The sequence below is a fragment of the Vombatus ursinus genome, unplaced genomic scaffold, assembly GCF_900497805.2.
Source record: "Vombatus ursinus unplaced genomic scaffold, bare-nosed wombat genome assembly UNPS02014826.1, whole genome shotgun sequence".
NCBI lineage: Eukaryota > Metazoa > Chordata > Mammalia > Diprotodontia > Vombatidae > Vombatus > Vombatus ursinus.
In genome coordinates this window covers 11,661,151-11,688,593 of record NW_020954604.1, presented here as the reverse complement: position 1 = coordinate 11,688,593, position 27,443 = coordinate 11,661,151, and the positions used below count along the sequence as shown (strand labels likewise).

At 33.7% G+C, this 27,443-nt stretch overlaps 1 protein-coding gene across 2 annotated transcripts in view; it reads left to right on the top strand.

Annotated features, from left to right (window-relative positions):
- Positions 1-27,443, top strand: part of UBR2 (ubiquitin protein ligase E3 component n-recognin 2) — a 149,365-nt gene that overhangs the window by 53,363 nt on the left and 68,559 nt on the right. The window contains exons 5-14 of one of the 2 annotated variants that reach the window (XM_027838320.1): positions 2,112-2,242; positions 3,002-3,140; positions 4,182-4,244; positions 13,363-13,483; positions 16,360-16,467; positions 16,947-17,035; positions 18,462-18,560; positions 22,621-22,784; positions 23,140-23,239; positions 24,465-24,593. In XM_027838320.1, coding sequence (XP_027694121.1) covers positions 2,112-2,242; positions 3,002-3,140; positions 4,182-4,244; positions 13,363-13,483; positions 16,360-16,467; positions 16,947-17,035; positions 18,462-18,560; positions 22,621-22,784; positions 23,140-23,239; positions 24,465-24,593 — 1,143 coding nt within the window. Of the gene's footprint in view, positions 1-2,111; positions 2,243-3,001; positions 3,141-4,181; positions 4,245-13,362; positions 13,484-16,359; positions 16,468-16,946; positions 17,036-18,461; positions 18,561-18,630; positions 18,730-22,620; positions 22,785-23,139; positions 23,240-24,464; positions 24,594-27,443 lie in introns of both variants that reach the window. The other variant, XM_027838319.1, reaches the window with a different exon arrangement.

Sequence of the window (27,443 nt, the reverse complement as noted above, 5' to 3'; positions counted from 1 at the left end):
AAACAGCATAATTTAATTTTCACTAGAGGAGTGACTTTTGTTTTTGTGTTTAAATTTTTTTATATTATTGGTTTCTACCATCATCTTAATTTTTTAATATATCCCTTCCCTAATTGCCTACTTAGTGAACTCCATTCTTTGTAACAAAAAATAAGCCAGAAAGAAAAAAAGAAAGGAGTTCCACAAAGCTAACCAACATATCAACTCAGTCTGACAGTAAATGCAGTGTTCCACATTATAGTTCCCACTCTCTCCAATGACGATATCTTTTCTTTAAGTACAAGCTAGTCATTCATTACAATTTTGTAATATTTAGTCTTTGTTTTTTATAATATTCAGTTTTGTTTCTTGTTCTTTCCATTATTGTTGTCATTGTATATATTGTTTTCCTGTTTCTGCAGGCTTTACTCTGCCTCAGTTCGTGTAAGCTTTCCCATGCTTTCAATTCTTCCTATTGTTTCTCATAGCATGGTAATTTTCCATTACATTCATGTGCCACAATTTGTTTAGCCATTCTTCAGTCAATGGATAGCCCATACTTTTAAATTTTATATATGTCACATCCCAATTTCCTTTGTTGTTCCTGGCCTTCTGAGGAAAAAAAATCTGCTATATTCTTGATTAATGTTCTTTGTTGTGGCTTTTTTTCTTCTGGCAACTTCAGGATTTTTTCAGTGAGGATTTTTTCCTTGTTGTACTTTTGAAGTTATATAGTAACATGTAGCATATCTGTGAGAGTTGAATTAGGAACATCTTGTCAGGGTTCTATGGACTTGGTAAATTTTAAAATATTAAGTTTTTATTTCTTAAATATCTGTGTGAAGTTTTCATAAATGTTGTTCAGTCATTTTTTAGTCATGTCTGACTCTTTGTGACCCCATTTGGGGTTTTCTTGGCAGAGATACTGGAGTGGTTTGCCATTTCCTTCTCCCACTCATTTTACAGATGAGGAACTGAGGCAAACGGTTAAGTGACTTGCCCAAGGTCACACAGCTAGTAAGTTTCTGAGGCCAGATTTGAATTGAGGAAGATGAGTGATCCCAAACTTGTAATTTGATCTAGCTTCTCGAGACTTCACTTGTTTTGTGAAGCTACTCAGAATCTCTTTCCATTTCAGCTTTTTTTCTTTTTGTGGGGAAGGGTGAGGCAATCGGGGTTAAGTAACTTGCCCAGAGTCACACAGCTAGTGAGTGTCATGTATCTGAGGCTGGATTTGAACTCAGGTCCTCCTGCCTCCAGGGCTGATTCTCTATCCACTGCACCACCTAGCTGCCCCCCATTTCAGCTATTTTATGAGCTTGTCTTTCTACTTCCATTTTGTTGTCTTTGATTTTATCTTTAAATATAAAGATGATTCTGCTCTTGATTCTTTATTTTGATATGGTTAGATTTTCTTTTATTCATATTGGTCATATTTTCCCCATTTTCTTATCTTCTTTTGGTATTATTCAGCTCTAGCTCATTCTGTGATTCTTTTCAACTACACTAATTTTTTTTGTCTCATTCTTTTCAACTACACTTATTTATTTTCTATCCTGATTTTGTTTCCAGTGCTTATTTTTCCTTGAATTCTTTAAATGTGTCAATTATTCACTTATAGATGTCTCAGGGGTTAATACCTTCTGTAATTTATTTTTCCATCTGCATCATTTTTCATACTTTGGCCTTTGTTATAGTTGAGCCATACTTTTTGAAAATTGTATTTATGTTTTTTTATCTTTTGTGAGTTCTTCTATCCCTTGTCTGGTGAAGAATTCTCCTCCTATCCTTTCCTGTGGTAGATACCTGCTCTCGATCTCTTCCAACTGCTCCTGGTTCTTGCTTATGTAATCTCTCCTACTAATCTACTTTTCCATATTTTAACTGTTATCAAGAAGTTTTGATGGTTGCTGTTATAGTAATATTGTCCTAAAATGATGGTATAGGATGATTAACTGGAAATGTGTGTGTGTGTGTGTGTGTGTGTGTGTGTATCTGGAATAAGATTGGTGGCAAAGTGACCAATTAGGCTATAGTAGTCATATGAGAAGATAAGAGCCTGAATAGGTTGGTAACTGTGAGAATCTAAAGAATGGGATATATAGTTCCAATCACTGTGACATCCCTTTCAGGATCCTCTCATACATTTAACAGAAGATATGATCGCAAGAACCTACAACATTTTTACAATCATGTTTCGCTATGCAGTAGATATATTAACCTGGGAGAAAGAAAATGAACTACCACCAGATTTAGAGACAGTGTAAGTACCTGACTTGTTTATCCTTTGTGTTTCTGTGTTTGTGGGGCCCTTAATGCATCATTTCTATAAAAATCGTTAGTGGACTTTGAATACCTAGGGATTTGTCATAGAAGCCCTTCCTGGGCCCAGGAGGTAATGAAAATAAAATGGAGGCTAACCACCAGTTTGTTATTGAATCAAATTACGTTGAGTTAAATTAGCTCATAATGTTGAATTTTCCAATTTGTATTTTAAGGGAAACCAGGAATGATTAAAAAAGTTCAACCCATTTTGAGTTCCTTTTAGTTTTTGTCTTGTGAAATACAGCATTTTGGTGACAGCTGGATAAAACTATTAGTCTTTGGTTTTTTTTTTTTTACAGGCCTTAAAGTGAAGTTTTAGAAGATCTGAACTATTTGCATTGTCAGTTAGTAATTGAATCTAAACCATGAACTTACATCTCAAAGAATCAGGTGCTCACATGATAGAGAAGAAATAATGGCTTCAGCCTTAGTTAGCTTTTTCAGCAACGGAAAAGTGTAAAATGCAGACAACTAGAATGGATTTTTCAATGAGCAATATAAGCAATAAATTCTGAGCTTACTACATTTTTATTATGACTGGCTAGATAGAAAAACTAAACTATCATATAGCTTAACCTTGACTGTAGTCAGGGAACTAGGCAAAACCTAGACTTAATGATTCCTCTTAGTGCTGTAACCAAAATAAATTTTTTTAGATTTGAGAAACCAGTAACTACATGATTTCTTAATCCCACAGAGGGAAGAGCGACACTTACTACTGCATGCTGTTTAATGATGAGGTTCATACATATGAACAAGTAATTTATACCCTTCAGAAAGCTGTTAACTGCACTCAGAAAGAAGCTATTGGCTTTGCAACCACAGTAGATCGAGATGTAAGTAATATCATTTTATTAATGATGTAAAAGAGAGGATTTTCTTTCTTTTTTTGTGTGTGTTTGCTGATTTTCTTTTTTTTTTTAATTTATTTATTTTTAGTTTTCAGCATTCACTTCCACAAGATTTTGAGTTCCAAATTTTCTCCCCATCTCATCCCTCCCCCCACCCAAGATGGCATGCATTCTGGATACCCCTTCCCCTAATCTGCCCTCCCTTCTATCTCTCCCCCCCTTCTCTTATCCCTTTCCTCTTTTATTTTCCTGTAGGGCAGGATAGATTTCCTGTATTTCTTATTTCCCCAGTTGCATGTGAAAACAATTTTTTAACATGTGTTTTTAAAACTTTGGGTTCCAAATTTTCTCCCTTCCTCTCTCCCCACCCACCTTCATTGAAAAGGCAAGCAAGTCGATAGAGGTTATACATGTGTAGTCATGTAAAACACTTCCATAGTAGTCATGTTGTGAAAAACTCAGGATATTTCCCTTCATCCTATCCCGCCCCCCATTTATTCTATTCTCTCTTTTGACCCTGTCTCTCTTCAGAAGTGTTTGCTTCTGATTACCCCCTCCCCTCTATCATCCTGCTCAAAGAGAGGATTTTCTAAAGAGAATTCTAACATTTAATTTTCTATAATAACTTTTCTCAGAGATAATTAAAGTGCACCTGAGCTAGTTTTCTTTTTTCTAAATGTAATTCTATGCATATTATTAAGTAATTTCAAAATACTCCCTGATAACTAAAATTATTAGAAGATATCAGATTGCTATTATCCCACCAAGGAGTAAAAGTGCTCAATTGTTGAGTCAGAAAGAATTAATCCTTATTGTACTTCAAGAAGTAATTTATTGAATGATGGTTAAAAAAAAGTTTAAAAAATTTGACACGCACATCTTTGAATTTGTTTTCTATCCAATAATAGGGTCAGAGTCACTATTTATATGAAATAGTATAATTATTTTTTAAAAAGAGTTCACAATTTTTTTCTTTGTTTGAACTTATTTATGCTGATTGTAATTCAAAAAATTTTTTATCTTAAGGGACGTAGGTCAGTTCGATATGGAGATTTCCAGTACTGTGAACAAGCAAAATCAGTGATTGTGGTAAGTAATATTAGAACCATTCTATTCTGTGTTAATAGCAGATAGCAATTCCAGAATCTATTGAAGTTTTTTTTTTATAGAGTTAATTTCTCTTCTCATTTTAAGGTTTACTGTACCAAAAAATTTTAAGTATTTCTAATTATTGCATGTGTCTGTTACAGATATCTCTCCTTCCTGCCCCCCGCCCAGTTATTTAAAAGTGGTAATTGAGATTTAGAGCCTCTATAGATTTTGGATAAGGCTTATTTTTTTTCTACCTTCTCTTCTCTGGTACCCCTATGTCAGAATAATGATCCTCTATCAGAATAGCCACTTTTCCTCCAGAAAAGTTTCTAGAGCATCTATGAGTAGGGACTTCTGGCCATTTCATTGGAATGAAATTGATATATTAGTAGCCAAACTTTTCAATTCAAGGGGACTTTGCCTTTCTTGCTTCTTAAATCTTCTGTACAGGGAAAGGACATTTGCTATTTATTCTGATAATGCACCTGTTACTAGAATAACAACATTGTTATTCAAATAGACAGAATATTCCTTACAATTAGTGACTCAGTTTCCTCATTGTAGAATTCAATGAAGTTGGACTACCTGACATCTGCGGTCTTTTCCAACTCTATGTGATGCTATAATTCTCTTAGAAGTTCTCTGTTGTGGGGCAGCTAGGTGGCGCAGTGGATGGAGCACCGGCCCTGAAGTCAGGAGGACCTGAGTTCAAATCTGGCCTCAGACCAAATACTTGTCACTTACTAGCTGTGTGACCCTGGGCAAGTCACTTAACCCCAGTTGCCTAAAGAAAAAAAAAAGTTCTCTGTTCATTGTTTTAACTATCATAAAAATCTTCTTGTTATATTTTATGTAAATATAATCTAAGTTTAATATTGCTCCCCCATCTGAAATAGTGAAGTAAGAGGCACCGTTCTGATGATCAAATACTTAAATATTTAAGGATGTAGTAGTAAGGAGTATAAAAAACTGCTGTTCTCTAGAAATGTAACATGGATTTATAAATAGTGCTATCCTCTTAATTTAATTTTTGGGGCTTGTTTCTTGCCCTTTTAGTAATGTGTTGTCAGAAAGGCAACTTAGTATAGCAGTAGTAGGCACTGGATTTGGAATCAGAGTGCCTGGGTTGAAATGTCAGCTCTTCCATTTATAAACTGTGGGATCTTAGACAAGTCATTGGACCACTCTGGGGCTCAGTTTCACTGTAAAGTGAAGGTAGATAATGAATACTAAATCAATACTAATCATATATACACCAAATGCTATAGCATCCAGATTTATAAAGGAAAAGGTAAATAAATTACAGATGGAAATAAATTACAAAACTGTACTAGTGGAGAACTTCAACTTTCCACTCTAAGAACTAGATAAATCTAACCAAGATAAGCTAGATATGATGACATTGAGAGAGAACTGAATGGGAATAGAAAGGAATATACCTTTTTTCTCAGTGGTACATGGCATCTTTATAAAAATTGTCCACATATTAGGGCATAAAAACTTTAAGGTCAAATGCAGAAAAGCAGAAATATTAAATGCATCTTTTTCACATCATAATGCAATACAAATTATATTTACTAAAGCACCATGGAAGCACAGATTAGAAATTAATTGGAGACTAAATAACCTAATCTTAAAGAATCAGTGGGTCAAAGAACAAGTCATAGAAACAATAAATAATTTTATTAAAGAGAATAAGACAATATACCAAAATTTATAAGATACAGCAAAAGCAGTAATCAGAGGAAATTTTATATCTAACTGTTTAAATCAATAAAATAGAGAAAGAGCAGATAAATGAATTGAGTATGCAATTTTAAAAAAACTGGAAAAAGAACAAATTAAAAATCTCCAATTAAATGCCAAATTGGAAATCCTAAAGATTAAAGGTGAGATTAATAAAGCTGAATGTAATAAAACTATTGAATTAATAGTAAAATTAGGAGTTGGTTTTATGAAAAACAGTAAGCTAGATAAACCATTGGTTAATATGATTTTTAAAAAGAGAAAACCAGATCACTAGTATCAAAAAATAAAAGGGTGAATACACTATTAATGAAGATGAAATTAAAGCAATTCTTAAGTGTTATTTTGCCCAATTATATTAAAATAGATTTAACAATGTAAGTGAAATGGAAGAATAATTGCAAAAATATAAATTGCACAGATAAACAGAAGAGGAAATAGAATATTTAAATAAACCTGTTTTAGAAAAAGAAATTGAGCAGGCCAAAATGACCTTCCTATAGAAAAAACATCAGGATCAGGTGGATTTATAGGTGAATTTTACCAAACAGTTAAAGATGAACTAATTCCAATATTGAATAAATTATTTGAATAATAGGCAATGAAGGAGTCCTCCCAAACTCTTTTTGTGATATGAAACAAATATGGTGCTGATATGTAAACCAGGAAGAGCAAAAACAGAGAAAGAAAATTACATAAATGAATATTTATGCAAAAATTCTAACTAAAATACTAGCTAGGAGACTATAACAATATATTACAAAAATTATACACTGTGACCAAGTGAGATTTATATCATAAATGCAGTGCTGGTTCAATACAAGGACAACTATTAACGTAAGAGATGCAGAAAAAGTTTTTATCAAAATACAACACTCATTCCTATTAAAAACATGAAAGCATAGGTATAAATGGATTTTTTCTTAAAATGATAAGAAACATCTAGCTAAAATCATTAACAAGCATCTGTAATGGAGATAAGGTAGAAAAGCCTTCCAGTAAGATCAAGAGTAAAACAAGGATGCCCATTATCAGCAATATTATTCAGTATTGTATTAGAAATGCTAGCAATAGCAATAAGAGAAGAAAAAGAAATTGAAGGAATCAGAATGGGCAATGCGGAAATAAAACTGTCTTTTTGCAGATGATATAATGGTATACTTGAAAAATCCTATATATTCAACTAAAAAATTGGTTGAAACAATAAGTAATTTTAGCAAAGTGGCAGGATGTAAAAGAAATAAATCATCAGCATTTCTATATATCACCAATGAAGCCCTGAAGGAAGATATGGTAAGAGATATTTCATTTAAAATAACCATAGACAATATAAAGTACTTGGGAGTATACTTGCCAAGACAAACCCAGGAACTATATGAACATAATTGTAAAACATTTTTATATGAATAAAGTCAGATTTAAATAATTGAAGAAATAATAATTGTTCATTGGTGGGCTGAGCCAATATAATAAAAATGACAATTCTGCCTAAACTAATCTACTTATTTAGTGCCATCCTATTTAAACTACCAAAAAATTCTTTTATTGGGCTAGAAAAAAATAATAACAAAATTCATTTGGAAGAACGAAAGATCAAGAATATCAAAGGAGTTAATGAAAAAAAATTAAAGGAAGGAGGACTGGCAGTACCAGGTCTTAAACTGTATTATAAGGTGGTAATTATCAAAACTATCTGGTACTGGCTAAGAAAGGAATGATGGATCACAGTAACAGAGTAGACATACACAGTAGTAAATGATTATAGTAACCTTGTGTTTGGCAAATGTTAAGCTTTTGGGATAAGAACTCACAAGTTAGTAAAAAAAAAATATTTGGAAAAACTAGAAAGCAGTCTGGCAAAAACTAGGTATAGACCAGTATCTTATACCATTTACCAAGATAAAGTCAAAATGGATACATTAAAGGGAGCTATCATAAGTAAATTAGAAGAACATGGAACATATTACCCATCAAATTTAAGAGTAGGAGAAGAATTTATGAATAAACAAGAGATAGAGAGCATCATGGAATATAAAATAGATAATTTTGATTACATTAAATTAATAATTTAATATTTCCCCTAATTACATGTCAAAACAATTTTAACATTCTTTTTTTTTTCAAAATTTGAGTTCCAAATTCTCTCCTTCCCTTCTCTGCCCCTCCCCCCATTGAGAAGGCAAGCAATTTGACATAGGTTATACATGCAAACACATTTCTGTGTAAGTGGCAATGTGAAAGAAAACACAGATAAAAAAACAAAACGGAAAAAATAACATAAAGAAAAAGTATGCTTCAATCTGCATTTGGTCAGATTCCACCAGTTCTTTCTCTGGAAATGAATGGCGCCTTTCATCATAAGCCCTTCAGAATTGTCTTAGTTCATTGTATTGCTGGGAATAGTTAATAAGATATTCACAGTTGATCGTCATACAACATTGCTGTTATTGTGTACAGTGTTCTCCTGGTTCTGCTCATATCACTTTGCATCAGTTCATGTATGTCTTTCAAGATTTTTCTGAGAGCATCCTTCTCATCATTTCTTATAGCACAATAGTATTCCATCACAATAATATACAACAACTTTTTCAGCCATTCCCCAGTTGATGGATATCCCCTCAATTTCCAATTCTTTGCCACCGCTAAAAGAGCTGCTATAAATATTTTTGTACACACAGGTCCTTTTCCTTTTTGTTTTTTATCTCTCTGGGACACAGACCTAGTAGTAGTATTGCTTGGTCAAAGGGTGTGCATGGTTTTATAGCCTTCTGGGCATAGTTCCAAATTGCTCACCAGAATGGTTGAATAAGTATACAAGTTCACCAACAGTACATTACTATCTTAATTTTCCCACATCCCCTCCAACATTGTCATTTTCCTTTTCTGTTGTATTAGCCAATCTAATAGGTGTGGGGTATAGTTCAGAGTTATTTTAATTTGCATTTCTCTAATCAATAATGCTTTAGAGCATTTTTTCATATGACTATTGATAGCTTTGATTATTTCATCTGAAAAGTACCTGTTTGTATCCTTTGATCAATTATCAATCGAGGAATGATTCCTATTTCTATAAATTTGACTGCATTTTCTATATTTGAGAGATGAGGTCTTTATCAGAAAAACTTGCTATAAGAATTACTATGTATTTTTCCTCCATCCTAATTTCCCCCTGTTTATCATACTCTTTCTCTTCTTTCACCCTGTCCATTCTCAAAAGTGTTTTGCTTCTGACTTTTACCTCCCCCAATCTGCCCTCCCTTCTATTTTCCCCTTCAAATTTCTATACCCAGCTGTGGATTATATTAAATTAAAAAGCTTTTGTACAAATAAAACCAATGTAGTCAAGATTAAATGGAAAGCAGAAAATGAAGGGGGGGATGGAATTTTTATAGATATTTTCTCAGGTAAAGGCCTCATTTCAATTATACAGAGAACTGAGTCAAATTTATAAGAATATGAGTCATTCCCCAACTGATAAATGGCAAAAGGATTAGAACAGGCAGTTTTTGAAAGAAGAAATTAAAGCTATCTATGATCACATGAAAAAATGCTCTAAATCATTATGGATTAGAGAAATACAAATTAAAACAAGTCTGAGCTATCATCTCATACCTATAAGACTGGCTAAAATGATAAAAGGGGGAAATGACAAGTGCTGGAGGGGTTGTGGAAAAATTGGGACACTAATTCACTGTTGGTAGAGTTATGAACTACTCCAACCATTTTGGAGAGCAATCTGAAATTATGCTTAAAGAGTTATGAAACTCTGTATGCCCTTTGACCCAGCAATACCACTATTGGGTCTGTTTCTCAAGGTGATCAAGGAAGAAGGAAAAGAACCTATATGTTCTAAAATATTTGTAGCAGCTCTCTTTGTGGTGGCAAAGAACTGAAAATTAAGAGGATACCCATCAATTGGGGAATGGCTGAATAAGTTGTAGTATGTGATTGTGATGGAATACTACTGTGCTGTAAGAAATGATGAGCTGGTTGATTTTAGAAAAACATGGAACGACTTGCATGAAATACTGAAGACAGAAATGAGCAGAACCAAGAGAACATTGTATATACTAGTTGCATTCGAAGAGTAACTGTGAATGACTAAACTATCTGATTAATATGAATATTCAAATCAGCTACAAAGGACTTATGAAGGAAGACGCTGTTCACCTCCAGAGAAAGAACTGGTGTATGGAAGTATGCATTGTATAATTTCACATATACATTTTTGTCAAATGTTGGCCTTCTCTAGTACAAAGTTGGGAGGGGGACAGCTGGGAACTCAAAATGTAACAAAAAAAAATAAGATGAATTTTTTAAAAAAAGAAACATTTTAACTTGAGAATAATTACCTTTTAAAAAAAACTAAAAATAGTGGAGTAAAGGCAGGGACTCACTTGAGCTTTCCCAAATTCCCTTTCAAATAATGTTAAAATAATGCCCCAAAACAAAATCAGAAGCTGCAGACCCAACAAAAGGACTAGGTGAAACGATTTTCCATACCAAGACAACTTAGAAGATAGGTAAGAAAGGTCTGTTTCACTAGGGTGAAAGTGAAGCAAAGTTACAAATAGGAAAGATCATAACAAGAGATAGAGAGCATTATAGGACATAAAATGGATAGTTTTGATTACATTAAGTTACAAAGTTTTTGCACAAACAAAACCAATGCAGCCATGATTAGAAGGAAAGCAGAAAACTGAGAAAAAAATTTATAGCAAATTTCTTTGATAAAAGACTAATTTCTCAAATATATAGAGAACTGAGTCAAATTTATAAGGATACAAATCATTCCACTATTGATAAATTGTAAAAAGATATTAACAAGCAGTTTTTAGAAGAAGAAATCAAAATTATCTGTAATGTGAAAAAATGCTCTAAACCATTGATTAGAAAAATAGGAATTAAAACAACTCTGAGGTACCATCTCACACCTATCAGATTGGCTAATATGATAGAAAAAGAAAATGACAAATGTTGGAGGGGGTATGGGAAAATTGGGACACTAATGTACTATTGGAGTTGTGAACTGATCCAATTATTCTGGACAGCAATTTGGAACTATGCCCAAAGGGCTATAAAACTCTGTATACTCTTTGAGCCAACAATACTGCTACTAGGTCTGTATCCTAAAGGGATTAAAAATTTAAAAAAAAAGGAAAAGGACATATATGTACAAAATTATTTATAGCAGCCGTCTTTGTAATGGCAGAGAATTGAAAATTGAGATGGCCATCAGTTGGGAAATGGTTGAACAATTTGTGGTTTATGATTGTGTTGGAATACTCCTGTGTTACAAGAAATTATTAGCAGGATGCTTTCAGAAAAGCCTGGAAAAACTTATATGAACTGATGCAAAGTGAAGTGAACGGAATCAGGAGAACATTGTTTAGAATAACAGCAATGTTGTACACTGATCAACTGTGAATGACTTAGCTATTCTTAGCAATAGCATGATCTAAGACAATTCTGAAGGACTTAGGTGAAAAATGTTATCAACCTCCAGAGAACTGATGGAATCTGAATGCAGATTGAGCATACTTTTTTCAACTTTCTTTTTTTTTCTTGATTTTTTTTCGTCTATGTTCTCTTTTACATGACTAACATGGAAATGTTTTGCATGATTGCACATGTATAACCTATATAAAATTGATTACCTTACCAATGAAGGGGGAACGGGAGGGAGAGAGAGAGAAATAATTTTTAACTCAAATTTTGAGAAAACAATTGTAAAAAAATTATCTTTACATGTAATTGAAAAAAATGGTAAAGCATAAAATAATTTTAAAATGAACTAAATGTATGTACTTAACTGAGCAAAAAGCGGCTTTGATGGTGATCAGAAAATAATATGATGAACAGATACATAGGTACTAAAAAAAAAACAAGATTGACTTCAAAATCCATTGAGTAGATCACGTATTTTTGAACTTCTAGTTTAATTGTTATTTTCTTTTAATAAAGTTTAAGGAAAAATCAGGCATTAGAATATTTAAAAGAAGTGGGTGGGGGTATAATTTTTTTATTGACTATATAATAAAAAAAGACTCAAATGGCCTGTGAGTACCTTGCCTAGAATGTAAATAGAAAAGTTGACATTATCAAGATTTGTGTGAATTGTTTAGATGACCATTTGAAACCTTAACCTGTTTTAGTTTGGTCACTTTTAAAGTTTCCCATGAAAATAACACCTTTTTATTATATGTTGACAGATTGACTGCATAAACACATTGAAGTAATTGGTAAAGAATTTTTAAAAGGCACCTTGGTCAATATATAAGGAAAAGTTATAGAAGTACTAAAGATTTTTTTTTAAATTGTTTAGATTTTTAGCCCAACTTTCTATGGTAGAATTTCTTGTGATGGTTATTAGATGTTTAAGTTTCATATAAAGTGTGGCTCAATAATTTTTCTCATATAATTTGTAAAAAATAAGTCACCACGTTTCAGTTGAGTAGGCATTTGTCCTTAATGACAAATAATCTAAAATACTTAAGACAAGCCAAATGTAATGGTCTATCTTGTGTCCATATGCAATCTTGCACTGTGAAACTTTGAATCCATGATTTTATCAATGTGATAACTTTTTCTGTCAATGAAGATCCCAGGGCCTTCATAGTTTCTCATCTATGGTTCTTTTCCATGTTTTCCTGTACATCCTCCATAGACCTACCTAACACAGGAAAGGCCTCTTACTCTTTTAACGTTAATATTGTTCTATTAGTGTTAATAATGTACCAATTAAGCTGCCTCTCTGTCATCTTTTATTCTTATTATGTGTAGTATGTATAAATGGATCATCTCTTTTTCCATTCACAAATAACCTCAATTAAGTCTTTTGCACCAGTTCTTACATTTATATCATCCTTAATAATGTGTTGCAACCTTGCTTATGCACATTATATCTTTTTTTTTTCCTTTTGGGCATCAAATTCAATGCAAAAAAACCCCTTTTCACTTACTATTTTTTCAAATAGTTTAGATATAATGCTATAGCATTCAGAATCAAGAACATTTTGGGTTATTTGCAATTTTGATTTTCCTGAAACAGGGGTTTTCCATCTAAGTAACATCGCTGAAATAATGTTGGCCTTTAAGAATGAGGCTTCTGGGGAAGCTAGGTGGCACAGTGGATAGAGCACTGGCCTTGGAGTCTGGAGGACCTGAGTTCAAATCCAGCCTCAGACACTAACTACCTGTGTGACCCTGACCACGTCACTTAACCCCAATTGCCTCGCCAAAAAAAAAAAAAAAAAAAAAGAATGGGACTTTTGCAGACGAGCAGTTAACAATCATTGCTGTGTTAAATAGAGCAGTTACTCAAATCTCTCTTTAAGTTCTGTTATTCATTCTGCTTTTTCTTTTTAAGAGAAATACGAGTCGACAGACTAAACCATTGAAAGTGCAAGTTATGCATTCATCTATTGTTGCACATCAGAGTTTTGGTTTGAAGCTTTTGACTTGGCTTGGCAGTATTATTGGATACTCAGGTATGTTATCCACTCTCTTAATAATGGGCTAAATATTATTAAGGAATGTTGTAGCATCATATCTAAACCATTTGAAAAATCAGCAAGTGAAGAGATTTTTAAAAAATTGAATTTGATGCCCTTGACAAGCTCCCCACCACCATCTCATTGATTTGCATGTGTAGATACACTTATGGGTAATTTATGTTAGTTCATAGTTTGACTCTTTCACTAATGTGAAAATATGTTTAATAGGAATGTATATGTATAGCCTATATCAGATTGTGCGCCCATCATGGGGGGAGGTGAAGAGGGAGGGGGAGAAAAATTTAAAATATAGTTTGACTCTTTATTGATGTTAGTCATGTTTAGACTTGGAGATTTGTTGTTTTGCTACCAGAATGTTTTCCTTTATATTTTTTGTCATCAAAATCCTGACTAATTTGTATTTGAGTGATATAGTTAAAATAGAACATCTTGCTTTGCTTTCTTCCATATAGTTTGAGAATTTGCCTATGGGGCATTTTGTATATGTAGTCGTCATTAGAGAATTCAGAGCCTTCGTAGTTCTCTATTTCTCATGTGTCTACCAAAGCCCAAAAAGCAAGCATTATTCCTGGCAGGGAAGGGAAGAGCAAGGATGTGTCTGAGGTATCCCACATACTTTATTCAAGAGAAGTGCTGAGGCACAGCTAGGTGATGCAGTGGATAGAGCACCGGCCCTGGATTCAGGAAGACCTGAGTTCAAATTTGGCCTCAGACATGTAACAATTACTAGCTGTGTGACCCTGGGCAAGTCACTTAACCCCCATTGCCCAACCAAAAAAAAATAAAGTACTGAAACAGAGGAATAACTTTGATAACTTCCAAGTGTTTTTGTCAAATACCTGGAATGTTTTTGCTGTTGAGTTTTCAGTACATTTTCACATTATTTCATGCCTTATGGAAATGTGAGATTCTGGAAATTTAGGGGAACTTGTTTATTGGCCTATTAAATTGCCAGGGAATTTCAGATGTTTTTATGACCTCATTAAAGTTTTTTTCTTTGGTGATAAACAAGAATATTGATATTTTCATTTCTGTTCATTCCATGTTCTCTCAAAAGAAAAATTTCTCATAAGAATTCTTGAAATTTTAGGGAAATTTTTGTCCATTTTTTCATTAATTTATTTTGATTTATCAACAATCACTTCCATAAGCTTTTGAGTTTTAAATTTTTCTTCCTTTCCTTCCCTGCCTCCCTCCTCAAGATGGCGCTATCCATTTTTTAAGAGCATAGATCTCCCTGCCTTTCCCAGGCTGGAAGTGTAGCAGCCATTCGTGCCCCTAATAGCAGTGTTGATTAGCACAGGAGTTTTGACCTCCTCCATTTCCAAATTGGGCTGGTTTGCCCCTTCTTAAGCAGCCTAATGGCCCCTCATTCTTTAGGGTTCACCATGTTGGTTCTGTACTTAGTGTAGACACCTCATCAACTTAACATACTATAGTTTGTAACTTCCGAGCTCATGCAGTCCACCAGCCTTAGCCTCCCCAATAATAGATTATAGGTATGTACCACCATACATGGCTTGAGGATTTTTATTAAACGGGAGAAAAAAACCTGTATTCTTAATAATCTTAATATTGGAAGGTGACACACAGCAATGATTATAGATTGTCTGTTATATTGATTATGGCAAAGGGGAAGGCTACTTTATTTGAATACTGCTTTGTGGGGGGGACATAATTTGGAAACTCTTGGTTTGCTTTGTTAATTTTTGTACTAGTAATTATTTTATATTCACCTTGAAATAGAAAGTACATTTTAGTAATTTTTGTTACAGATTAGAAACTTCTTAACATTTGTTATATTATGAATTGCATTTTAAAAGTTTGTGTTCACGTTCTGACAAAATGTTTTGATACCTGTTGTACTTCTAGGCCTCCTTTAGTTTTGCGAACTAAAGTTAGATTATAAAGTAATATGGAAATACAAATATTGTCTATAAATAAATGCTATAAAATAGGATTATAGATCATAGATTTAGAGGTGGAAAGGTCTTTAGAGGTCACTAAGTCCACCACCCTCCCCATTTTACAGATGAGGAAACTGAGGCCCAGAGAGGTGAGGTACTTGCCCCATGGTCACAAAGGTAGTAAGTGGTAGTCAGAATTTGAACCCAACGCCTTTGATTCCCAATCCATTACTTACGTATTTACTGAATTTTTAATCCTGATTCAGCTAGCACTTAAGATTATTTCAAGCTTTATGTGTAAATATTGGTAGCAATAAACTAGTTGTTAGTATAAAATTTGCTCAAGGAAAAATTATAATAATAGCATATACCTATATACATATTATATATACACACATGTATTTTATATATACACACTGCTGGGTACTTTATAAAGCATTTTCCTTACTACTACCCTATTATACTAGGTAGTATACTTATTATTATTAAACTGTTTTACTGATAAAGAGGTTCAATACTTTGTTCAGGGTCATGAGAGTAGTAAATTTCAGAGTTGGGATTAGAAGCCCCAGATCTTTTTATTCCATATCTTGGGCTCTTTCCCTTACTCCACAGCTTCTTTTAGTGATTGACAACTCATTTTTTTTCTTAATGACATTTTTTTGAAGCATAAGAACTTATTACTTCCATTTTCTTACTCCCTTCTAAAGGTACAAATTTTAATGTAGAGTTATAGAACACTTTGTGAGTTGGCCATTTTGTAAAGACATTCATAAATTGCTGACCCTTTTCATTTTTTTACAGATAAGTCTGAGTTTTAAGAGCATATATAGAATGTATTCTTGATTTATCTTAATTTGACTTGATATTTGCATAAAATATCTGTTTAAAATATTTTGATGTCTGCAATAGTTGTTTTACCACTCTTTGTATCTTTTTAAGATGGGCTTCGTCGAATATTATGTCAAGTTGGCTTACAGGAAGGACCAGATGGTGAAAACTCTTCTCTTGTGGATAAATTGATGCTATGTGATTCAAAATTATGGAAAGGTGAATCTTTTAAACTTTTTTTATAAGTTGGAAAGGAAATATATTCAAAATAGTAGAAGATTCTTTTTTGAAAAGTTCATTTTAGCAGATAAGTTCAATGATTTTATATTTTGAGTAACTATTAGGTAGATAAACCTTAGTAATTTTCTGTATGTCCTTTTACAAATAGAATTTTTTTTTAGTCCAGAAATTCAGTCTCATTTTTAGACAAAAAATTTAGGGTGCAAATTCAAATATATTTTCACTTTTGTAATGTTGAATTTGTGGCAAAAATTTCGATATCAATGAGATTCTTTATTTTTAATATATCACTCTAAAAGTAAATACGAATTTCAGTTTCTGCTAGTGAAGCACAGATGTACTGTCACTGAAGAAAAGCTACAGCTGAAATCGCTGAGATTTACAATACAGTTTTAAAATTCCTTGGAAGTGACTTTCTTTCTTGCTTTCCTCATATACCCTGATCTTTTCCTTCGTAGGAGCTCGGAGTGTCTATCATCAGTTGTTCATGAGCAGTTTACTTATGGATTTGAAATATAAGAAGCTATTTGCCATCCACTTTGCAAAAGTAAGTAGTTTTTCAACTTTGAAAACCACTAAAATAAGCAGCATAAATAATGAACTAGTTCAGGCCAATAATACATAGAACCGGCAATTTAATAGCTGATAGCAAAACCACAAAATTTCAAAACCAGAAAGCATCTGACTCAGTAGCCATCTAGTCATACTAACTACGACATACCTAACAAGTGGACATCCCAGCTGTTTCTTGAAGACCTCCAGTGAGGAGTAACCCACTCCTACCTCCTGACGCAGCCTGTTCTATATTTAGACCTTGTTAATAGTTAATAGTTAATAGCCTAAATTTTCTGCATGTCTTCTAGTTCTTCAGGCCCAGACATTTAAATCTACTTAGTATGTATTTAATTGAATTTGTTGAAATGGATTGGGGTCCAAAAGAAAAATTTAATAAAAGGTAGCTATTTCTTATCTTTTGTTAATTGCAAAATTAATAGGTCTTCAGGAAAGAGGAATCCCCTCTTTTTAACTTTTTTGTGTCATGGATCCCTTTGTCAATCTGATGAAGCCTATGGGCTCTTTCTCAGAATAATACTTTTAAATGCTATAAAATAAAATACATAGGATTACAACGGAGATAAGTTTTATTGAAATGTGATTATCAAAATATTTTTAAAATAAGTTCATAGGGGGGCAGCTAGGTGGCGCAGTGGATAGAGCACCGGCCATGGAGTCAGGAGGACCTGAGTTCAAATCCAGCCTCAGACACATAATACTCACTAACTGTGTGACTCTGGGCAAGTCACTTAACCTCTATCGCCTCACCAACATAAAATAAAATAAAATAAGTTCATGGACTAACCTCAGGTCAGTAATGTTTGACTTATTGTTTATGCCAATATGTGTATATCCCTATACCTAACTCTGAAAGGGACTTGAAATGGCAAAATGAAGATGGGGAATTGAAAGCTATCAGCACTGTGAAATTAAGGTGCTGCCCCTTCTGTGGACTTTTTGATATAGAGATAGTCTTAGTTTAATATATATGTAGTATCTCCTTTAAAAGTCATGAATTCTATGTGATATGCATTTGGATTCTCTCCTCCTCCTGGCAGCCTGAAATTGAATTACCTGCTCTGTAGGTATTAGCTACGATGAAGTCAGACTAAGGAATAATGTCATCAGGAACTGTAACGCTGCTGATATTTACCTCCTTTGTTATATGATAATATTTTGAAAGCTAGTTGTATCTTCCTGTCAGTGCTAAGTTGCTACTGTGTACCTCACAGAAGTACAGTAACAGCCATAAAACTAGAGTTGGTTCGCAGAGATTATTCAAATGATTTTAGGGGATGGCAAGACCCCTTTTTCTACCAGTACTATCTCTTTGAATTTCCTGAGTACAGACTATTCATTATAACTATTAAAAATTTGGTCCGTGTGGATTAGAGGTGAATTTCCCCCTTGTTGTTTAGAATTACCAGCAGTTGCAGAGAGATTTTATGGAGGATGATCACGAGCGAGCAGTGTCGGTGACTGCTCTGTCTGTCCAGTTCTTCACTGCACCTACTCTGGTGAGTAGTGCTCGCCTTTTCTTCTTAACTGATAGTTGGCACTCCTTCCCTTTTTTTGCCTTCTTAATAGAACTATGAGCGTTTGCAGAGTGATTATGTGACAGATGACCACGACAGAGAGTTTTCAATCGCAGACCTCTCGGTACAGATATTCACAGTTCCTTCACTTGTAAGTACTGAAAGACTAAGAAGAATTTTTCTATTTTCTGTTAGAGGCACTAAAGCCTGAACTTTTAGACTACTGAGATTTACATATGCCCAAATACAATAATGTTCCACCTGTTTTGAAAGCCTGACATAGGACAACCTCAATCATTTGGAACACAGCACCATGAGAAAAAACTTCCTAGCAGTGAAAATAGCTGTCACAAACATGTAAATTTTATTTGTCGGGGGAATTATTGTCAGACTATAACCATTTAGAGTTTCATGTAAAATTAAACCTTTGGTTCTTATATTTCTTGTAGCCAGACAGCCAAAAGTAGGGGAGCTGCTAGAAGCTGTTATGTTGAGATATGTAAGGGAAGGAGGAGGCAACAAAATTATCAGCCCTAGCAGGTATATTACTTCCCAGTCCAGTAATTCATTAAAATGACTCCTAGTTGCCAAGATAAGATTAAATTATGTTCAGTAACCTGTTTAATAAGCCATAGAATTATGTAATACATCTTTAAAATATTTTCATCAAAAGTGAAGCAGTAAATAATCTTCAGTTATATAAAAATACAAAATATATAAAAATATAAAAAAATATTTTATATCTCTGTCAAAGGCTCTATGCTAGGCACAGTCAGATACTTAGTGAAATTTATTTGGAATACCATTTTCTAATGATACTGGGTAGATTGCAGCCTTATTTTGTAGTGCAAGCCCCTTGAGAAAAAATATGTATCACTTTTTGTGTTTGTATTTCAGTGCTTAGTATATAGTGGGCACTGTAGAAATGCTTGTTGATTGATTGTTAACACTACTTTTACTTTACCAATTCACTGTTCCCTAGTTGTACAGATGTGAGTTGCTTCTAAAACTTTATTTGCTGAAAATTTTTAATATAGACTTGTATAAAAATTTCTAGACCACAACATTGTTTGGTTGTCAGCACTAGCTAGCCCTCTCTATAAAAGAAGGCGAAAACCTTCTTTGACATTTACCTCATGTAAATTATTGTACACTACAGGCATTGGGCCATTGGCATTTGGGAAGTCGTTTAGTGTAGTTAATTAAGTTCTAAGTGTAACAGCGAAAAGTGCAGAATTAAGTAAAATTATTTACATTGCTGAGGAATGGTAAGGATGTGGATGAGGATGAAAATGTTGTCAAGACTGATTAGCTTATCTGTTTCAAGCTAATGAGGCTAAATACACAGGCCAGATCCTCTTACAGGCCAGTATTAAAATTATTCTATGGTCACATTATGCCTAAGCACGAACAGCCATTCTACCCAGTACGTGGTATCCCTAAGAGAATATGGGTATTTCAGAATACATCCCCATGACTGAGAAAACTACTGAGACAGCATGTTCTTCTGACAGTAGTATCCTTTTTTTTAATGAGAACAACTGCACATGAGGTTATTCATTAATTTTTTATTTTCCTGATTAAAACAAAACCCCACTTTCTTCAAGGTCCTGTTTTCCAACCTTTTAAAAATCATTTAAAATTTTCCCCAAAGTATCACTGATTTTTTTATGTCCCTAGTCTGATTATGACAAAATATTCCATAAAAATCAACATCTTGAGTATTTGTTTATTTATCAGGGTGCCAGTCTTGTCTTTCAGCACTAGTTTTGGCTTGATTTCTTGCCCAGCCTAACTGTGATAACATCTCCTACTCCCAAATACTCTTTGCTTGCTTTTTTTTTTCTCTCCATGTATGTTCCTGGTTACTTCTGATCACTTCTCTAATTTATGATGCTCATGTTGATCTCTGTCCCTACCTTACAAAGTGCTAAAGTCTTTCACTCTTCTCCAAATTGGTGATATCCATTAACGTAATTTCTTCCTTCTGGATATTGACAAAGGTATTAAATATTACTGAACCATATCCCATCCTGGGGGGGGGGGGACACCCAACTCTGTTTGTTGGTATCTATGAAATAATATATAGCAATTCTTGAGAGTTGGTTAAGAACCAGTTTTTTTCTCAGTTAATAATAGGATAGTCCAAAGAGATTATGTTTTTAAATAATTTGATTACATCTTACAATTAGTCTGTATTCCAATTTATTTGACCAAATGTATGTCCTGTCTATACCACATATAGTGCAACTCAAAAGGAGTTGGTGAGCACTGAGACTTATCCTTATCCTATGAATTTTTCCAGACTGTTAGAGGATTTACCTTGTTATTTTGAACATACTAAGTTAGGTGTGTGGTGAGAGACTGGCATCTCTAAGTGAGACTGAGAGTTACATAGAGTGAGAATATTTAAGGTAAGTAACAGATTGATATTCTGAAACAAAGTGAAAAGAAGACATATGTACAAACAAAGTAGAGTCCCAAGGATAAGTGTTATCATGGTGAATTGGAGCTGTGTAATTAACTCAATATCCATTTCATTAGAATCCAATTCATTTAGAATGATACCTTGAGAAACTATTAGGAATTTAGGAATTAGAAAGTTACAAAATATCAGGCTTTTAATAAGCATTTATTAGACACAATAGCAAGCACCTTTTGATCTTTCTTATTTGTAACTTTGCCAGTAGAACTATAATAGATGAAGTCAGATTTACACTTTGGAATTTCCCTGGGCCAGAGTAGTAGATAACTCTTCTTGTATTGAGTAGAACAGTAAAAATGACCCACTCTGTTAATTAATGGATTTGATATCCAGTCAAAAGAAGCAGAACCCTGATCAATAAGTTTAAGTGTTTATAGAATCATAGATACAGAATGGAAGGAACTTCAGAGGTCATCAAGGCCAACCTTCTCATTTTATAGATAGGAAAACTAAGACCCTAGAAGTTAAGTGACTTGCCCAAACTTATACAAGAAGGGATGTGAACTCGGGTCCCTTGATTGAGTTCAGTGCTCAGATTTAGCCTGCTTTCCCCTGTACCACAGTGCCTCTAAGCAACTATATTTTAGTACCAAAATATGCACATATTATTGGCCCTCAAAAAATCTGTGGTCATATGTTCTAAAACAAGACAATAATAAATACCACATTTTGTTCCATTGACAGTAACGTTGAGGTTTCTTTTAGCCTCGAGACGTCTTGTCATCTTTTTTCTCAGTACCTTGAGCTATATTGCGTCCAGTGTCATTTGAGAGTGAACTAATGAAAACTCTTGTATCTTCCTCTTTGGAACATTTTCCTCTTACCTTTTCCATGCAAATTTCTGAATTTATAATTATCATAAGAGTATGGTCAAACTGACATGGCTTGTTACTTCCCCTTTGTTTTGCAAATAACATATGCACAGTCTAACCTAGGTAGTCACTAAGACCCTTCCCATACACTGGCCCAGATGCTGGGTGATATCAAGTATACTCAGTGGGGTTGAAAGACAAGACTTAAGGGACAGTCTGTTGGAACAGGAAAGCAACATGGGGTCATTGGGAATATCAAAAGGTTACATTCTATAATTATAGTTAGGAAGTCTTGACTAAGAAAATGTGTGAAATAAGGTCTGGCATTTCTTACAGAGCTCTTCTGGCATAGATTTCTTATTATATATCTTATATTTCTTGTCAATTATCTTGTATTTCTTATCTATCTATCTATATGTATATACACACACACACACACACACATTAATTCAAGTAAATATCTAGCTTAGTTAAGCCATTGAACAGACCATTGTATCTTTTAATTGAAAAACAATGACCTCTGTAATACCTCAACGTCCCTGAATAGTTTGTGTCCTCATATGACAGTGGGAAAATAACATGATTAACAATAATTAAGAAATATGAGAAAATAGCTATTATTATCATGCGGGCATTAGGCCCTAAATAAAAAATATTGTATTGTTTATGAAATCCTGTGATTCATGTTTTATCTACCCAGTGAATAGTTTTTTACTAAAAAATATTCTGATATACTTTTGTATAGGCTCGAATGCTAATCACAGAAGAAAACCTTATGACTACCATCATCAAGACTTTTATGGATCATTTAAAACATCGAGATATCCAGGGCAGGTTTCAATTTGAACGATACACAGCCTTGCAAGCCTTCAAGTTCAGGAGGGTTCAGAGTCTTATTTTAGACCTCAAGTAAGCAGTTGCTTAATTATTAAACCAGTTAAGACTTAAATGTTCATCTGATCAACTCAATACCCAGTGACAATTCCAGAGGATCCATAATAAAACATGCTGCCCACCTTCTGAGAGAGAGGTGATGGTCTCAGGATACAAAATGAGATGCACATTTTTTGATGTGGCCAATGTGGGCATTTGTTTTGCTTGACTGCATATTTCTTACAGGTTTTTTTTTTTTTTTTGGAAAAAGAAAGTAAGAAGGGGGAAAATAAATATTTGTTCATTGGAAAAGTAAAGTAAGTTTTTTTTAAGACTTTAAATGTTAAGAACTCCTACATTTTTTGTGTTTTTTTTTTTTCATTTTGTTTAGATATGTGCTAATTAGTAAACCCACTGACTGGTCAGATGACCTGAGATACAAGTTCCTAGAAGGATTTGATGCTTTCTTAGAACTGCTAAAATGCATGCAGGTATGTGAACCAACATATTAAAAAAATGTCAAGAATGATTTTGTTTTTGTAGCTTATTACTAAACTAAGCCCCATCACATTTCAAACATTTCTTAATTGGGGGTAAATTTACATATGAGAAATTAAGAGGATTACATTTTGAATCCATATAATGAAAAAGCATTATCAAGATATTAAGTGAAAGGATTTTATCTGGAAACTGTTTATTGATCTGAAGTCTTTTTATGTATTGTTAACTTTCAATTGTTTGCTTCCTTCATTTCTTTCGAGTGGTACAACTGTGTTTATTATTATATGTCCACATATAATACATACATACATACATATAATGTTGTTACATTGACGTTTACTTGCTTTGGAAACCATAATATTAAATTTTCACCATCCTAATTATTTGCTTGATAGATGTTCGTATACTACAATGAAATTATTTTTCCTCTGTTTATATTCCTTTTCTGGAAGGGTTCCAAAAGAGAGGCAGAATTTTCCAGCAAGGACCAGCTGTTATATTTTAACTAGTTTTAATAATAAAAAGACAAGTGGCCTGCTGTACATAAAGTTAGGTATATGTACCATTTTGATCTTGCAGTAACCTTTTTTTGATTTTTTTATTTTTAGGCAATTGGGGTTAAGTGACTTGCTCAGGGTCACACAGCTAGTAAGTGTCAAGTGTTTGGTCTGAGGCTGGCTTTGAACTCAGGTCCTCCTGACTTCAGGGCAGGTGCTCTATCCACTGCACCACCTAGCTGCCCCATGAAGTAACCTTTGTAAAGAAAAAAATGTTTTTAAAAGTTTTTTTTAATATACTTCAGATATTTTGGGATTTGACTTTTCCATTGAATTAGCTCTGCCAATTCCATGGAAATTAGACCTAAATTCTATAAATTTAATTTTTGTTAGACTGAGGTAGAGAATTTAGTTTTTCTATTTTTCTGTTACCAGTTTTCTCTCAAACTGAAGAAAAGTTTTAGTTTCAAAGGGGAGAACTATTATGAAAAAAATTATGTTCTGAGAATATGTGGGATAGTTATACAAATTTAACCAATGATTTTTTCATTTCTTTTTTAAAATCTTGCAACAGATTTTACACAAGATCATTGAGCTGAAAAGGGATTTTGAAGATTTCCTGTAGTCTATCCCATATAGGACAATTAAATTTCGGTAGAATTATTATGTTAAATTTATGATGTAGTTTGATTTCCAGTTCGTATTTGTTTACTCTTAGGGAATGGATCCAATTACACGCCAAGTAGGACAGCATATTGAAATGGAACCTGAGTGGGAAGCAGCTTTTACACTACAAATGAAATTAACACATGTCATCTCCATGATGCAGGACTGGTGTGCTTTGGATGTAAGTTTCTTTAGCTGTTTACTTATGTGTCAACTTGCACACAAGATCAATGAGATAATGTAAAGAGGAGCTTTAATGGATCTTGTTTTCAGTGAAAATCCCTTTTATCCTAAAATCCTCAAACAGAAGTTTGTAACTACATCAAAAAAGATTTTCATTGTTTGTACATTTCTATCTGTGAGTTGTGAAGACTAGGTCAAAAAGTATTTTCACTTCTTCTCAACAGTTTCCAAACTTTAAATAATCATTTCTACCTTCTGAGGATGATTTCAAGGCAGTTGGAGGCATTATGTCCAGTGAAGAAAAACTTAATTATACATTATACTATTTGGTTTACACTGTTTGCCTTGGAAACTATAATTTTAACTGTATTTTAAGTGTACTCTTAGAAGGGTGATTTGCCTTTGTCAGGTATCTGACTTGAGAAGGTCACTAATTTACCATTGCATATGATTCCTGGACAGTAAGCTTTCAAAAGTAGATAGGCCCTGTACATGTACCAAAAGCAATCCTACACCATAGGCCAATCACACTCCAAAAGTGTGCCATGAATTATATGACACTTGTAATTGCAGGCTCCTGTAGAACTCTCTCTCCAGTTTTATGAAATTTAGACTTGAAATTGCATACAGACCATAGGCTCTTCCCTGTGGTATGCTAGGGATACTATGGTGATATGTAAGACCAGTTGACATGGTCCTCGCTGTCTAGATTATGAATTTTTAGTTTGTTTGTTTATTTGTAACTGAAATTTAATTTGGGCATTTGGGTTCTTTCAAATCAAAGACGTAATCCATCCATCCATCCATCCATCCATCCATCCATATGTACATTATATTTAATGTAGTATAAAAAAAGGTCCATGTTAATATAAGAAGTCAAGAAGAAACTTGAGAAAAAAAAATTGTTTGAAACCTAGTCTGTTGTGAACAATCCAAACACTGGGGAAGGATTCAGTTTTGTACGTGGGTTAACTATACTAAATGATCAAGAGACAGTTAACTGTTGTTTATCAATCCCTCTTCTGATTCTGATTCTATTTATCAGTCCTTCTTCTGATTTATTTATTTTCTTGTAGATGTCACCTAGCCTCATGTCTTCATTTGCAAATATTTGTTGAGGTGAATATACTACCAGCTCTAGATGATAACTCCGTATTCATACCTTTAGCTCTATTCCATCGCCTGTGCACAAAGCCGATATTTGTAACTGGAATCTCTATTTCTTTTCCTTTCTCAAAGCCACTGCCTTAATCTAGATTCTTGTAAACTTATGCCTTGATAACTGCAACAACTGGTGTCCTAGCCTATCTTCTCTTCCCCATATTCCCTTATTCTCTTCTATAACAATTCTGTGTATAACAAGTTCTGTGGATGGATAACAGAGCATTCTTACTAAAAGTATTCATGTCATTTCCTTGCTTAAGAACTTCTCCAGTGACTACCACATTAAGTACCACATCAATTCAAAGCCTGTCATAATCTGGCTCCACTCTGTGCCTCCCACAAAGTCTAGTTTTCACTGGGGGAGGAGGGATGTGGGAGGCTGAGCCTAAGCAATCATGATGTCTAAAAAAATAGGGCCATTGAAACATTTTTTAATAATGCACAGAAAAGAGCAAAGAAGTTCAGAAGGAAACACAGGCAAGCAGAACAGTTTTGAAAGTAACATGTGGAATTATATGCTTTTAAAAAAATGGTATGAAATGAAGTCATAGTTGCAAATACAGTCCTCTTTTTGTGTTCTGTTGTATATATGGATATTAGCTTTGTTGTTTTGTTTTGTTTTGTTTTTGGTGTTTCAAGTTCATAATTTTAAAAAAATTAAAAATTTGAATTTGAATCAGAAAACCCAGGTTTACATTTTGGTTTTCCTACTTACAACCTATGTGTCTTTGGGCCAGTTCTTTAACCTCTTAGTTCTTTATAAAATGAAGTGTTTGACTTAGATGATCCCTTAGGTTTCTTCTAGCTGTAAATCTATGATCCTGTCTATTCAACTTTCATTATTATGAATCATCTTTCATTATTACTTTCAGCCCTTTCTTATGGTTATATACACACCTTACTTATTCTTATCTCCATTACTTTGCTTATGCCACTCCTTAACCTGGAATACCTTTTCTTCTCCTCCTCTGCATATTGATAACCTACCCATCCTTTAAGACTCAGCTCGAATCTCACTTCCTCTATGAAGTCTTCCCTGGCTTCTCTGATATACTTTTATTCTGAATGACCTCTCCATACCCCAATCTTAAGCATTTATAGTCTGTCAGACCACTTAGTACTATATGTTCTGCTTTTAAATTGTTTCTCTGATTAATCTGTAAGTTCAGTGAAAGGATACTTCTCATATCTCTTACAGTACCTAGTGTAAGACTAGATATGTGGTAGGTGCTCAGATGAGATTTGTTATTTGATTGTATTGTTATTGATTCTCCAGGGCCAGGAAATAAAATTGAAATAGGCAGTTTTCTTTGGTATGAATTCCACCTATCCCTGGTATCTACTTCCTGGGGTGACCCTTCTGTAATGCCTAAGGCTTGCCTTCCCAACAGTACCTCTGGACTTTTTAGGGGTCTTTATGCTGTCCCCACCCCCAGGTCTTATGCCCTATTCTGTCAGAGGATCCTGTTCTGCTCTTAAATAGCAATCAGTTTTCTAAGTTAGTGTATAATTAGACAATGGTTATTTTATCTTTAACCTGGACCTCTGTTTATTGATAGAGGGAACTCACAGCGAGGAAGTTCCTTCTACTAATAAAAACTGGCAACTACTCTGAACTTAGAGTGTTAGAGAGTTGCCTAGGGCACTAAGAGGTTAAGTGATTTACCCAGGGTCTCACAAGTTT